The 16,157-nt window shown below is 32.1% G+C and overlaps 1 protein-coding gene across 8 annotated transcripts in view; it reads left to right on the forward strand.

Annotated features, from left to right (window-relative positions):
• WDR17 (WD repeat domain 17) overlaps positions 1-16,157 on the forward strand; it is a 93,550-nt gene that overhangs the window by 25,698 nt on the left and 51,695 nt on the right. For all 8 annotated transcript variants that reach the window (XM_074329894.2, XM_019749466.3, XM_019749461.3 and 5 more), the window contains 4 exons: positions 110-238; positions 5,714-5,897; positions 10,003-10,233; positions 15,807-16,058. In XM_074329894.2, coding sequence (XP_074185995.2) covers positions 110-238; positions 5,714-5,897; positions 10,003-10,233; positions 15,807-16,058 — 796 coding nt within the window. The remainder of the gene's footprint in view (positions 1-109; positions 239-5,713; positions 5,898-10,002; positions 10,234-15,806; positions 16,059-16,157) is intronic.

Below are 16,157 nucleotides of genomic sequence, written 5' to 3' on the forward strand. Positions count from 1 at the left end.
ATTTTCAGGGCATAAAGGTAAGGATTGAGGAAGATAGATGTAAAACAATGAAGAACAAGTTTATTGAATAATGAAAATAACTATTGTTTCTCCAAATTTATTTTTCAAGGCAAACATGTCCCAGGTAAGGCAAGTGGGACTGTTGGCTGCTGGATGTCAGCCATGGAACAAAGATGTGTGTGCTGCCAACGGAGACAGGTTTGCCTACTGTGCTACCCTGGCCATCTATATTTATCAGGTAAAACAATACTAGTGCCTTTTGATTTTTAGTTTTATCAGGTAAAATTAATATTCAATTCATAATTGTTTTTAAAATCCCAGTCACATGAAAAGCTTAATGCTATAATTTTGTTGATATTTATATTTAATACTTTGTTGCTATTTATATCTTATGTTAGTTTTGTAAGTCAAGCTCTTAGAAAATGCTAATATCGTAGTACTAAATTATTCACAAAATCTTAATTGATTTCATATTCCTTTATGTACTGTTCATCAAAAAGAATTTCTTCAAGAAGTAAAGATTCCATTTTATGAATGGTGAGCAAGTTGTTTTTAATTCTTAACTATATTCCCATATAAATAGATGGAATTCATTTGTTTCAAATCTTGCTCAGTAATATTTGATATGGGAAAATTGTCTTTTCAGTTGAATAATGTGGGTTGTCCATTAGAGATCATTCATTATATTAAAAATAGTGCAGATATTATTTGAAATTTTCTCGGCACAAAAACTTTTATAACCACTGTTTTTCATGGCCTAGCTCCATCCCATCTCTTATCAGTTTCTATAGAGCCAGTGGCTTTCTGAATTATAGAGGTGCCATAAGCATCTTAAATCCAAGTCGTCTTTCTCCTTAAACCTGGAGTTAATATTTCAGTGTCACCAGCTAACCATTCATTTAAACCACAAATGTGAGAGTTATTTTTTCTTCTTCTTCTACTCATATCCTATGCCCTAGGTAACCAGAGGCGATTCTAATATTTCCTATCTTTTACTATCGTCTTTGCAGCCTTCTCACCTAAACTATTATAATAGTCTCTTAATATTCTCTTTGCCTCTACATTGACTCCCTCTAATTTGTACCTCAATGTAATCAGTCATCTGTAATACAAATCTAAAATTTTAAATCTTCAATTGCTCCTCACTCCCTAATGTTAACATCCAAAGTTGATACTATGACATTCTTTTGCAATCTTCCTATCTATGTCTCCCTCTCACTTTGTGCTCCTGACATACTAGGATAATTGCATTTTCTAAAATATCTTTGACTCTTTTATATCTTGCCTTTGCTTTAATTTTTCAGTTTGCCTACGTTGCCTGTCCAAAGAACATTTTCTCATCTTTCAAATCTCAGCTAAAATGTACAAGCTCATTCATGTTCTGCTTTTTCCTCTTTCTCTTAGTGAAGGACCTTAGAAAATGGATTGCCTTTCTCCATGCTTCCATTTAGTAGCATGAATCTTTCTCATCTTTCAATTCTCAAGTTATTTTACGCTCTCTGGCATTTAGTAGACACTCACTAAATGTTTCTTGAATGATTTTTTTTTTTTTTTTTTTGTCTTGAAACAACAACTTATTTCAGTTAAGAGTGACAAAAAATATTGCTTTATTCTGGAATAAAATTTCTTTTAATTACTAATAGTATTGTAGTTTATTGAAATTTTAAGAAATAATAGCATTACTCTATAAACTAGTTTTCCACAATAAAGAGTAAGATTTTATGTAGTTCATTCTTCAAGCTTGTGGAAATATCCAGCAATCAAAATGCAATTCCAGTGTAACTCAAATATTTTCACTTCCCATCCACCCATACAGAAGACAGCAACAGCCCTCCAAATGCCTCCTTTTTTTCTCCCATCTACCTCCTTTATACTCTGCTTTTACTACCACGCTTCCCATTCCCAAATTCCTCCCACAAAATTTCTCCCTTAGTCGTAAGTCTCTATCTTCTTGTCTCTTATTCTCTCCTAAGGAAGAGCTTATGAGGCAAGGCAAATTATTCCTCTAAGGAGTAAGGAAGGTCAGAAAGTGGATGAAGAGAGAACAATTTTTTTCATGTTTGATGTGTCTTAATTTTTATAATGACATCTTATCACTTGAATATCTAGTCAGATTGACCCAAAATTGTTGATATAAAAAATCTAACAAAAAAATGTGTATATCTTAATGACTGAAACAGTCTGAAAATTTCCCTGATTTAGAAAGTGAATACAAGTAAACTCAGGTGACAGTTCGTTAGAGTCCACTGGAAAACTTTGTTTCAAAGTAGGCAGATAGAGAATTATATTATTAAATGGTGACATTTACATTAATTAAACTTACATAAATAGTATTATTTTAAATGTGATAGTCTAAATTAAAGTAATTTGAAAATTATGCTATATAAATATAAAATATTACAATTATTTTTAGAGAGAATATTTATTAAAGAACAATGTACAATGTCTCATACATTGTTCAATTATGTACAATGCCTGATAGTCTATCACATTCTGTGTAATGAAACTGATGTAGTATTAGATTTTTCAGAACTGTTAAATGATACCTATAAATGTCATAAGAATTTTTCTTTAACCATTGAATTGTTAATACACTAATATATTTTATTAACTTCTCTAAAAATAGATTTATAGTCCAACTCAATATAACGATACAGCCACATAATACTGAATTATAAATATAATTGGAATGTAATAATTGATCCCTATAAATAGTTCAGTATTCTATATTTTGCTTAATATACTATTTGAATAATTTGAATAGTAGAGTCAGTGAAGGTAGACTCTTCTACTGAATTTCTAACTCACAGAACAGTTTTTTTCTATTAGGTACATTGGACACATTCACAGTATCTATGATAGGTAACTTACATGACTGAATAATTTAAAAACCTATTCATTTCTAAATGTACAGAAAATGCATTTATATATTTAAACATGCCAACTTAAAATTATTACAGCTGCAGTATTAAGAGATACAATAGTAAGAGATACAGAAATTGTAGACAATAAAGCCTTAGGAAATAAATAGATTATAGTCAACATTTTATATACAAAGATGTTTGCTGCAACATTATTTGGGATAGCAAAAGTTAAAAGTTGCTTAAATTCTAAGCAATACCATAATGGCTCAACCTTTCAATAACATTAACTGAATCTCTTCTATTGGCCAAGCATTACTAGGTACTAGGAATGCAACTATGAACAAACCAGACAAACAAATTCTTCTCGTGGGATTTATATTCTTAGTAAGGACAGAGGTTGGGGAGAGGTCGTGAAATAAATATGTGAAAAAAACTAATAAGTAAATGTTTCAGGAGGAAATGTGTTCTACCACGGATATAAAACAGGTAATATGATAGTCATTGACACCAAAAACAAAGGCAGCAACAATAAAAATAAACAAATTGAACTACATCATACTAAAAAGCTTCTGCACAGCAAAGAAAATCATCAACAAAATAAAAAGACAACCTCTGATTGAGAGAAAATATTTGCAAATCATATATATCTGATAAGGGTTAATATCCAAAATACACAATTCATACAACTCAATAGCAAAAAGAAATAATAATAAATCTAATTTTAAAATGGGCAGAAGATCTGAGTAGACATTTTTCCAAAGAAGACATACACATGACCAACAGGTACGTGAAAAGATGCCCAACATCACTCATCGTCAGAGAAATGCAAATCAAAACCACAGTGAGATATCACCTCATACCATTTGGAATGGCTATTATCCAAAAGATAAGAAATAACAAATGTTGGTGAGGATCTGGAGAAAAGAGAGACCTTGTGCATTGTTGGTGGGAATGTAATGTTGCTTGGGTATTTATTCGAAGGAAATGGACACTAACTGAAAAGATACATGCACCTCCATGTTTATTGCAGCATTATTTACAATACCCAAGACATGGAAGCAGCCTAAGTGTTCATCGATAGGTGAATGGATAAACAAAATGTGGTATACACAAGGGAATATTATTCAGCCATAAAAAGAAGGAAATTTTGCCATTTGTGACAACATGGAGGAACCTTGAGGGCATTATGCTCAGTGGAATAAATCAGACCAGAGAAAGACAAATATTGTATGATCTTACTTATATGTAGACTATAAAACAAAAAACAAACAAAAAACTCAAACTCAGATGCAGAGAATAGGTTGTTGGTTGTCAGAGGCAAGGGGTTGGGGATGGGGTGTAAAATGGATGAAGGTGGTCAAAGGTACAAACTTCCAGTTATACAATAAGTAAATTCTGGGGATATAATGCACAGCATGATGACGATAGTTAATAAGACTGTATATACATATACATACAATTAGACTGTATATACATACACACACACACACACATATATATATATATATATATATATATATATATATATATATATATATACCTTCAAATATATATATGTACATACATATATTTGAAAGTTGCTAGGAGAGTACATCTTTGAAGTTCTCATCATAAGAAAATAAAGGTGTAATTGTGTGGTGATAGATATTAATGAGTTATTGTGGTGATCATTTCACATTATGTACTAATATTGAATCATTATGTTGTATATCTGGAACTAATATAATGTTATATGTCGATTATATGTCCATTTAAAACACGATAGACTCATGGGACAGTTTCTGAGGTATGAATTTATTTAGATACCGTGTTCAGAAAACACCTCTCTAAAGAAGTGTTTTTGAAATGAGACCTAGCAGGAGAATGAATATATGTGAGCAAGTCAGTGGGAAAAGCATTCATGGCCAAGGGAACAGCACACATAGACCTGAAGCAGAAATGATTTGGCTGTATTAGGGAAACAAGAAGGTCAGTGAACAAGGAAGGACATGAGACCAAATGGTACTGGCCAGATAGCAGAGGTTCAAGATGTACAGCATTGAAGGCCATGTTAGCAGTCAGAATTTTACTGCAAGTATATACTCGTAGTTAAAGGAAGATTGGTATAATAAACAGTTAATATAATAGCGATTTGAAAAACTCTTTAATAACACTGTGAAAGGTTCATTATGTGTTAAAGGGGAAAACCAGGTGCAACAAAATGACATATACAGTATGATCCTAAACATGTTAAAAATGATAGAAAGATTAATTATAAAGGACATGGAAAAGTTAGGCTATTCCTTTGTTCACTTAGGTATAAGAACAAAACATAATGCCCCATCCAAAAAGCAATAACAAAAAATGGATCTAATGACACTATTGCTTTGTATATTTTGGACATCTTAATAATTTAATAATACATATTATTAAATAATTTGTATATTTTGGACATCTTAATAATAATGTAATAATGAGTAGTTGGATTATTTAATCTAAATTTTTTTTATTCAAATATAAATGAAAAATAGTGGAAAAAATATTCCAAAACCAAGTTTTCTTGCCTTCATAGATATAGCTATAGAAAATATAAAAGTGAGTTATGCATATTTAAATGTACATTTATTTTTACTTATTTTTAAAGCTGATATGTTTAAATTCAATTCTCTCATATTTTTTTTCAAAATTAGTTTCTTTCAGCTGATTGAATACACCCAAAAGTAGTCCAAGGCTTGAAATGTGTTCATATCTTGTTATTAGGTATACTAATTTTCATGTGTGTAGATTTTTAAAAGTAATATGATTATTTATGGAAAGTATATTATCTAAAAAGAAGCACTGAAGTGTTTTATTTATGTATTTGCTTTTAGTTGGATCACCGTTATAATGAATTCAAACTCCACGCAATTATGTCTGAACATAAAAAAACAATTACAGCTATCTCTTGGTGTCCACATAACCCTGATCTGTTTGCAAGTGGCAGTGCCGATAACTTAGTGATCATTTGGAATGTGGCAGAACAAAAAGTCATTGCCAAACTCAACAATACAAAAGGTATATTTGTAACCGGTACTTATTTTATTGATTGAAATATTTTAATTTTAATAAGCAAAGTACTTTATTTCAATTAGCTGAGTTTTTAAACTAGTGGTTTTTAAACTTTCTAATGGTAATCTATGTAAGAAATACATTTCACATCATGACTCATTATTACGTGTGTGCATGTGTACAAAATTTCATGAAATACTAGGTTGGTGCAAAAGTAATTGTGGTTTTTGCAATTATTTTTAACCTTTTAAACCACAATTACTTTTGTTCCAAAGTTAATGATTATACTTGTTACACCAATCAATTAAAAACATACCAAATACCAAGAAATTTTAGTAGTATTTAATTATAACATAAAAATTTCCAAAAATGAATATAAAAATAATAATTAGATAAGATTTTCTGAATGAGACAATTGACCTTGCCTATTCATTACTCTATTCCAATCTGAAACACACAAGGACAATATTAGGCCAGTCTTCAGTGCTCTGCTGAGCTAGCTTCTTTCCTTTAGTTTTAATTTGGTCAAGGTAGAAAGTCCTAGTTCACACAAGTGGGTCTTAGTGTATTGAATATCACTACATTCTTTCTACCTAGAATTTTACCCCATAATAATGATGAAGTAATCATTTTTCTGTGTTAAATATCACAATCATTTATGTGTTAAATATCACAATAATTTAATCTCTCTTTGAGCAACAAGTGTAGTTCAACTATTAATTATGGTTTTCAAAGTTACTGCTGAATACATTTTCCATATTCAGTTTCTTCTTTAAAAAATACTGATTATAACTTCGAGGTAGAAAACTGAGGTGTGACGATCTCATTAACTTTATTTTGTTCCAAGTTTCTTTATAATATTCTTTTCAGTATGTAGCAATTCATAGGCAATTATATTTAAATCTTGCGTCCAAAATAATAATAATGCCTTTTGGAACCTTTGGATATGTTGAACACAGTTAGTATATTGCTTTCTTCTTGTCATTTCAAATTTAGGTCATTAGAAATGCTGAATATACCAGTAAAATATACCAATTTTGTTAGTAAATTTCGTTTAAAAATTTTTGTCAAAGTTAATTTTTAAACTAGAAAATGTAAATTACATTCGCAAGTTTATACATCCCATATTTTCACTTGCTACAACCAGTGAACTTCAGTATTAGTGAGAAAAATATATATATATTTTTTTTAATTTTAATGGGGAATATTAGGGAACAGTGTGTTTTTCCAGGACCCATCAGCTCCAAGTCAAGTCGTTGTTTTCAATCTAGTTGTGGAGGGCGCAGCTCACTGTCCCAACCTGCGATGTTGGTGTTATGAGCACTGTGCTCTAACCAACTGAGACCCACCCAGTCGTCCAAGAAAAATACTTTTAAAAGTCAAGTATTCAGGGAGTTTTCATTAACATAACAGTTTTCCTTAAGATTTTCAATACCTTGTTGAGAAAAAGCCAAGTCACTTTTTGGAACAAAGCTTTGTGATGTATAAACAGCAATTAATAGTCTCAATCAAGATTTTTCATGTTTTTCTGGTTATATCTGTCAGTCTACCAACCACAAGTCCTACACATTTTTCCAGTATTATTTATAGTGATCAACAGTGCATTTTCCCAATACTTTAAAACCAACTTTGTGTGAGATTAATTTTAAATAACAGTAAATATTCCTTAAAATTGTTTCCATATTTTATGTGACATAAACTAAAAATGTTACATAATGTCATCATTCTTCTATAGTTGTCACACAAAATCTATACTACACTATAACTACATAACATGTTATCTAAATCTTATACAAAAGTGCACATTAGACAATATTGTATTATCACCTAGTTTATCTGCTGGTTTGTCATGAAACACCACATGAATCATATCCATTAATGGTGGAAGAGTTTTATTTATCAGCTGTGTGCCCCATAGCTTCCTTTGCCACTGAATGTACAGTTAAATAAGAATTTTATTAACACTTGTAGAATGATGAAATGATTTGGGTACAATTTTAATCAACTTTACATATTTTTTCTCTGAAAAATTTTGAAAACCTGTCAATAAATAAGTTCTTCACACTATTTCCAAATGCCTTCTCAATTTGAAAATCAAAAGCTTTGATATTTTATTTACAAAAAATATTATGAATATTTTTAGTCATTTTCATTTTAAATAATTGGCTTTGAAATGTCTTAGACTTTGTTTTTTTCTTTTCAGAATTCAGCTTAAGCAAAGTAGAAGTTTGCATGTCATTTTTTCCTCAGTATTAGAACCTCCACATCCAGCAGTTGAACTTGAACCTGCCTCTATATTTTTAGATACATTACTTTTTCCTAAAAATAAAAAAATTATTTAAAGAAAAATGAGTGTTAATTTATTCAAATGTAAAATGTTAAAATTGTCACCAACTTGAAAAATGTCACAATGTCCTTCCAGAAAAAAAAAAACACAAAAAACAAAACAACAAAAAGAAAACTGTTAACAGTAGATAATAATCCTACCTACTTATCTCAGAATCTTGTGGGAAGAATTAAATGAGTTAATATTTATAGAGCTCTTAGAAGTGCCTGCATATAATAAATCACTATAATAGTGTTTTCTATTTTAACTATATGACCTTGTTTCCAGGCCCTTCTCTTCCTTGCTGCCTTTTTCAAAATAAGGATTCAGAGAGCCAGCATTCTAATGGCTTTCTTCAAGCTGCTATGATGGTTTAATCCGTACAGAGTATCTTTTCCCTTATTGGGGAAATTCTACTTCTGTTCATGTATCCTAAAACCACATTAGCTTTTTTATTGACCTTCTTCATGTATTCATTTATTCAATAAATATTTATGGAGTTCCCATTATATGTCAGGCCCTAAACTAGGCTTTAGATTTTTAGTGTCTGTCTCTTGGCACATGACAGACTATTGACACAAACTGAATTTACTGTCAGTAAACAACTTTATTGACTCTGTGTCTTGGTTCATATCATTTTTTCTTCCTGGGAATTATTTGTCATCCCAAATATTTAAACTGACTGCTCCTTCAAGGTATAATTAAAATCCAATTTACTTTCTAGACAGTAGCCAAATGGTTACAAACCTATCTACACATATCAAAATCATTTGGAGAACCTTGTTAAAAGTAGATTACTGGGTCCTAATTCCATGCAGTCTGATAGGCATATTCAGTTTGATGATTTTGATGCGGTTGATTAACGTATCTGTGTTGGGAAATACATAATCTCTCTCGAGCCATAAATTTACGATAACATTTATTTTATATATATATATATATATATATATATATATATATATGTAATCAAATAGGATTTATTTGATTACAATAATGGGGGAGAAATTCACAATTAACTTTTGTATTTGTCTTATTGTTTAAAAGGGATTTTTGCATACATGGTTATATTTCCTTTTCTTAACATTCATGTGAAGTAACTGGTCAGTTCTTTTAGTTATATCTATTTTATAGATGAGGAAATAGAGGTTTAGAGCGGTAACGTGACTAGTTCATCTGAGGCAAAGTTAAGGTTTGCATCTAAACTGGTAAGACAGATTGTACATTAATTTTATTATTATTAAATCCATATAGTAGCATTTAACTTTTCACATATTTAATCCTTATCTTCCCAATTTGTATTTAAAATTCTTTAAAGCAGAAATTGTATCCTATACCAACTTGTATATCTAGACTTTCTAGAGCAGGTCTTACACACAAAAACTGAGTAAGAATTTATTGCTTTAATATGCAAACAGTTTTCTGAAAGAACTCTATAAATTTCTTTGACTATATGAAGCTTATGATCGCACTAATTGTTTTAAACCTAAGTAGGTACTACTTTTCCTGTCATCATGGAAGTACCCTATGTATGTTCCCTTGTAGTCTTCGGGCTTACCTTTCAAAATCTAATTCCCAAGTAAGAAGGTAATATTTTTTTTAATAACAAAATATGCTTATATTTGAAATTGTTTTAGAAATGTACAATGCAAGTAATATTTAATGGTATGATCTTTATTACATAATGAACATATTCTTGTATTTGAAATTGTTTTAGAAATGTACAATGCAAGTAATATTTAATGGTACAGATCTCTATTACATGTATCTATATTTAATTTATTCTAGGGATGCCGGCCTCCCTGAGCTGGTGCTGGAACACAGACAATGCTGTGGCGTTTGTTGCCCACAGAGGCCCACTGTTCATTTGGACCATCTCAGGACCAGACGGTGGAGTGACTGTACACAGAGACGCTCATAACTTCTTGTCTGATATCAGTATATTCAGATGGCATACCCAGAAACGGGGGAAAGTTGTATTTGGCCATATTGATGGAAGTCTATCAATTTTTCAGCCAGGTAAGAATTTAATTAGATCTCTTACATTTTATTTTCCTGAGCATATATAATGTATTTACAGAACATAAAGCCAACAGTAACAACATTTTAATTTTAAAATAATAGTTGTACAAATATTATCCAGCATTGCGTTGTTGATTCCAAATAATCATTTGAAGTAAATTTATTTGGAAGGCATTATAGTACATTGAACTCAGCTATGCAGATTTTACTTTCATTTAACCCAAATCAATCATTTGTCCCATATTTTTGCTTTCTGAAGCCAATTCTTTACTTCTGAACATTTACTAGGAAAATGGCCTGGATGAACAAGGACATAGACCTGGAATATATGATGACTTAGTAACACCACTCAAAAATATTTTCCCTCCTTTGTGTAAAATACCATTCTGAGCTACAGCTATGCAAAGGCTTTGAATCTGGGATAGAAAGAAACTAACTTTCTGGAGTCATGTTAGTTAATTAATCTGGATGAATGAAAGGGTCTGAGAAACTAGTTTATGTTTATTTTTAAAATTTAAACAATAACAAAATATATAAAGGAAAAAAATGAAAAATTACTTGAATAGCTCTCCACTCCTAAAAGTCCTGCTAACATTTGAGAAACATGCTGTTAGCCATCTGTCATCTCTGTTGGTGTGTGTGACTCCTGGGTCACTAGATAGATACATGAAAGTGCTTTTTCAGGATTAAGATAACTACCATCACAAAATGTATTACATTCAGTTTCTCTGAAATTAATAGAAGAAAAAAGAAATTGAATGGAAGAAATTGTGAAAATTCAAATATGTCTCCAGGAAATGATCTTTCTAAAGTTAAAAAAAAAAAGTAAAACATTGATAGAGTAGGTCCTTTTATCTTAAATACATTTTAAACAGGATCTATTATTTACATTTTTTAGAAAGATTAAATACGCCTGTACTTCTTTACTACCTTCCTTTTCTGCTCTTTGTATCCTCTTGTTCCTTCTGGTTGTACCAATTTTAAACGGGAACATTTTCATCCATTTGTTTTAGATTAGAATGGGGAGAGGTCAGTGATTGTGTTTCGCTACATTTGGATTTGTTGTCTCAAACACCTCCACCCAATCTGTTTCTTCCTCTGCATTGGGAGCAGGTTCTGTTTTATGGTTGGTCACTAAGGCTCAGGGCTAAGCGACGTAATTCACAGACTTCCTCTGTTTTGCTCTGGTGACTACCACCTCTCCCTGCAGCACTCCTCATCTCTGGCAGTCTTCCCCAGTACCAGGGAGGTGATTTAGGGACAATAAAGATTGTGTGTGTGTGTGTGTGTGTGTGTGTGTGTGTGTGTGTGTGTGTGTGTGTGTGTCTTCCTCTTGCCTCTCTGCTCTCTGGGGTGCATTTAGGGACACTCCCCTCTTCGGCTCCTGGCTGGCTCACACCCAGAGATTTTACAAGGATCATGACACTCTCTTTTTGAGGAACCTGTTCTGCAGACCTCTGAAGGAAAATAATAAGGAGTGAGCCCTTATTTTGGTCTGTATTTCATTCTAGATATTTTTCCTACTTTGTAATTCATCCTGGTGGCCATCTCCTTTGACATTGATGAGGTCTTTCTTTTCTTGCTTTGTTATTGTTATTATTTATTTTTAAAGGTTTTAATCCATATAATGTTGAGACATGATATCATATCACTAAGATATAAAACATAGAGATTTTGTATGCTTATTTTGGCATAGAAAGATAGGGAGGAATGAAGTTCTCCTTTGCTTTTCTCTATCCTAGGTTTGCATCAGGATAGAACGTATATTTCACCAGGCTAACTTCTGTGGCTTCCAGAAGAGGCCATTGTTTTCTGCTAACTTAATCTTCCTGTTGTTAAACAAAGTAATTTGTGCATCTGTACCCACGTCATCAAGGGTCATTTTTCTCGATCCACCCATGTTTAAGTTTGCAGCCCTAACAAAGTACCATAAACTGGATGGCTTAGAACAACAGAAATTTTTTTTTCAGTTTTATTGAAATATAATTGACATACATAAGTTTAAGGTGTACAGCATAATGGTTTGGCTTGCATATATTGTGAAATGATTAGCATAGTAAGTTTAGCTAGCTAGCATCCGTCATCTCTGTATAGATACAATAAAAAGAAAAAGCAAATAAAGAAAAATAATTTTTTCCTTATGATGAGGTGTCTAAGGATCTTTATTGTTTCCAATGCTAGAGGCCAGAAGTATGAAATCAAGTTGTCAGCCAGGGCCTCGTAAGGCACAAGGGGAGAATCTGTTGCAAGCCTTTCTCTGATCTCCTGGCAGTTCCTTAGCTTGTGGCAGCCTAATGCCCACCCTCACATGGCATTCTCCCTGTGTGCACACATGTCTCTATGCCGCAATTTCCCCTTTTTGTAAGGACACAATCATATTAGAGTAGGGTCTACCCTAATGATCTCAGGTTGATCATCTGCAAATACCTTATTTCCAAATAAAGTCACATTCACAGATACTGAGAGTTAGGACTTCAGCATATTTACTGGGGGCACAGTGCAGCCAAAAAGGACTCAATAAAGACTTCTTGACCTCATTTATTTCATAGGATTTTTAGCAATTCATGCACAAAACATTATGAAAGGTACAATCTGGCTATGTGTTTTCCTTTTGGATATAGGAAAAATAATGGGTCATGAAGGTAACCCTACTTTTTGAGTTTGACATTCTGATGTGAGTTTGAAATTTTGAGACTGTTAGCATTGACACTGGTATTGTTATGTTTTTTTACGTTTCCTGAGGAGAGGTCACCCTTATCTTGTTAATGACTCATTGGCACCACAGGTGGTTCAACCTCCACGTTATGTAACAAGATGGAATTTCTGTCCTCCAGGTTCTTGCAGGAAATTATGACCTTCAGCTCTCTGGAGGTGAAAAAGAAATATTCACAGAGGACTGCCCGTAATGATGCAGTGCATCCATCATTTTAAATCAGTACTTTTTAAGCTGTGCTTATTAGTGAGTTTGTATATTTATGTGTGTGTATTGGGTGGGCGTTGGTAGGAAGGCTTAGGTGTCCAGCTTGCTTTACACCTTCTCTTCCCTTTCAGTCTGAAGAGCACTTTATTCTTTATTATGTATTGGGTTTTCATATAAAAATTTCATATGTAATGGGTTCCAGGGCCCAAAATGTTGAAAAACTACTGCTTTAACTATTTCAAGAAATATTCTTAGACAAAGCTAGCTCATCAGAGAATTTCTTTTTATCTTCATAATAGAATGTTTTAATTGAATTGACTTTGGTATTGTCCCAGGGATGTGCAATAATCAAATTTGCATTGTTTTGTTTTAGAAATGTTGTTGATGACATTGTTCCTATGTAATACTGCGTCCCTTTTGAAAACACACAGGAGACATTTATTTCTCATCTCAGCTCTAGGAAAAGTTTTGCTTCTCCTGAGCACATTTTTTTTGTTTGTCATGTTGTTTTATTTTTGTTTTGTGGACAATTGTGAATTGTGTAACTTTTCATAATTTCTTTCCTCTCTGCTTTAGCCATCAGGTCGCAAAATCAAAATTTAAATAGCTGTATGGATTATACTTTATCCTCATTATTTTATTTTTCAATCCCAGTTTCCCCTTGCCCCTGATTTTGTTTTTCATACAGAAATTTTCAACCTCATCATCTTTGTATCATATGCTTCTGTCCTCAGCTAACAATATAAGTTGCTTGATATTTGTTATAATAAAATAGAACATAAATAATAGTAAAATAAATAGCATATATAAATAAAAATATTACCAGCTGTTATTCTAATGACTGGCTTTAGATGTTATAGATTCTGTTTTCTATCTTTTATAATAAAAATGTTGAAGCAGATAGATGAGAAAAATGGTGACTATAATTCGTTATCATTTTGACTGTGAGCATGGAGCTTTGAAGCAATGTGATTTAAATAATATAGCATTTGCATTGCAAATTTTTCCATGTTTTGTGTTGCTGTTCTTACTGTGTTTCCCTGAAAATAAGACCTAACTGGAAAATAAGCCCTAGCATGATTTTTCAGGATGACATCCCCTGAACATAAGCCCTAATGCATCTTTTGGAGTAAACCTTAACATAAGACCCAGTCTTATTTTCGGGGCAACTCGGTGGTTTTTTCATATGCTGGAATATTTTTAATAAATCATAGATACTAACTGGCACATGCAAATACCTAAAAATTACTTAAGAAATAGCTAGTACAGCTTAGGTTAATAAATCATTTTTCTAAGTCTCTCTGCCTTATAACGATCATCTATGTTAATATTCATTAATGTTTGTTATATCAAATAGCAATTAGCAGATGCTGATTTTGAGAAAGAACAAGCAAACTTTTTTTGATGGTTATTACAAAAATCTGATAAACCCAAATAAAGAAACCTCACATGCACCTTCTATGATTATATATGCAAAAATTGTAAATAAAATGCTACTATTAAAAGTCAACATTGTATTTAAAGAATAATATATTCTGATGAATTTAATCCCAAGCCAGAAGCTATAAGGTTTTTAGTTCACTTTACATATATCTTATAGATCCAAGGAAACCTATTTTCTCTGCTTTCATAATCCAATATGTTCAAAAATAATATTTAATGATGATATTGCAGAAAGAGCTCTGGTATCTTTCAATTGTGTTATATTTTTAATAAACACTTCTTTTAAACTTTGTAATACTTGGGAATAATTGGTACTGTCCGTTAAGTGTGTAGTCTCTAAACTTAGTTGTTTCACTGCCTTTCTTTTGAGAATGAAAGGCCTGGCTAATTGGAGTCCTCATCTGCTACGTTGGCAGAATCATGTATTTCCGTATCACCAGTTGTATATATAATTTGGAAGGAACAAGAGAATTATTTGATGATCCTTTGCTTCATTTAATTCCACTTGTTTTATCTTTCTATTTTTCTGGCTGCCTAATTTGTACCTGTAGTCATGAATGAATTATGATTATGACAAATGGTATGATGAATGAGAAAGGAGTGACAGTAAATATTGATATGCTGTTTATAATATGCCCTACTGTTCTAAGCACTTTAAGCAACTGATTCATTTAATCATTTTAAAAATTCTATGACACATTGTTTTGTTCTCTGTTATAAAAATAAAAGCTGAGCACAAAGAGTAAGTATCTTGTCCAAGAACACAAATCTAGTAAGTGGTGGAACTAGGATTTGGACCCAGGCAGTCCGCTGCAAAGCATGTGCTTTTTATTATGAACTGATGTTCTTCCTTTTGTGAAGCCCTTTCTTATCCATGCTGTTGTAACGCAGTGAAATTGTTGTTGATGACAGCGTCACTTGTATTATTTATCTGTCATTTTCTTACAGATCTACCGTAACAAATAGGAATAACATTCAGGGTACTAGAGATTGTCAGAGCAAAGCTGTTCAGTCTGATTTTCATCATTTGGACAAACTCTAATTCCCCTGCATTCATATGTCAATTATCACTTCTCTGGGAAATACCAGATCTGTATTCCCAGTACTCCCAGAGATCAGTGGTTTACAAGGAGAAAATTAACATCGTCTCAATCATTGGTCTTTTTCGATAATTTTGTTTAAAGTCATTTTCTTTGTATATTAATAGGTAATAGAAGTCAGAAACACGTTCTGAGACCTGAATCTCTTGAAGGGACAGATGAAGAGGATCCAGTTACAGCTCTGGAATGGGACCCACTATCTACCGATTATCTCCTTGTGGCTAATTTGAATTATGGAATCCGCCTAGTAGACTCAGAATCACTTTATTGCATAACAACATTTAATTTTCCCAATGCAGCAGCTTCCGTACAATGCTTGGCCTGGGTTCCCAGTGCCCCTGGTATGTTTATAACTGGAGGTAAGCATACCATTTCCCAGAATTTTAACAATGTGTATATTCTTTAATTCCATCAGAGAAATTATACTCTTACTGGTTAATTTTGTGTAAAACTTACTA

This window comes from Rhinolophus sinicus, chromosome 16, assembly GCF_057876585.1.
Source record: "Rhinolophus sinicus isolate RSI-liver-muscle chromosome 16, RSI-T2T, whole genome shotgun sequence".
Lineage (NCBI taxonomy): Eukaryota > Metazoa > Chordata > Mammalia > Chiroptera > Rhinolophidae > Rhinolophus > Rhinolophus sinicus.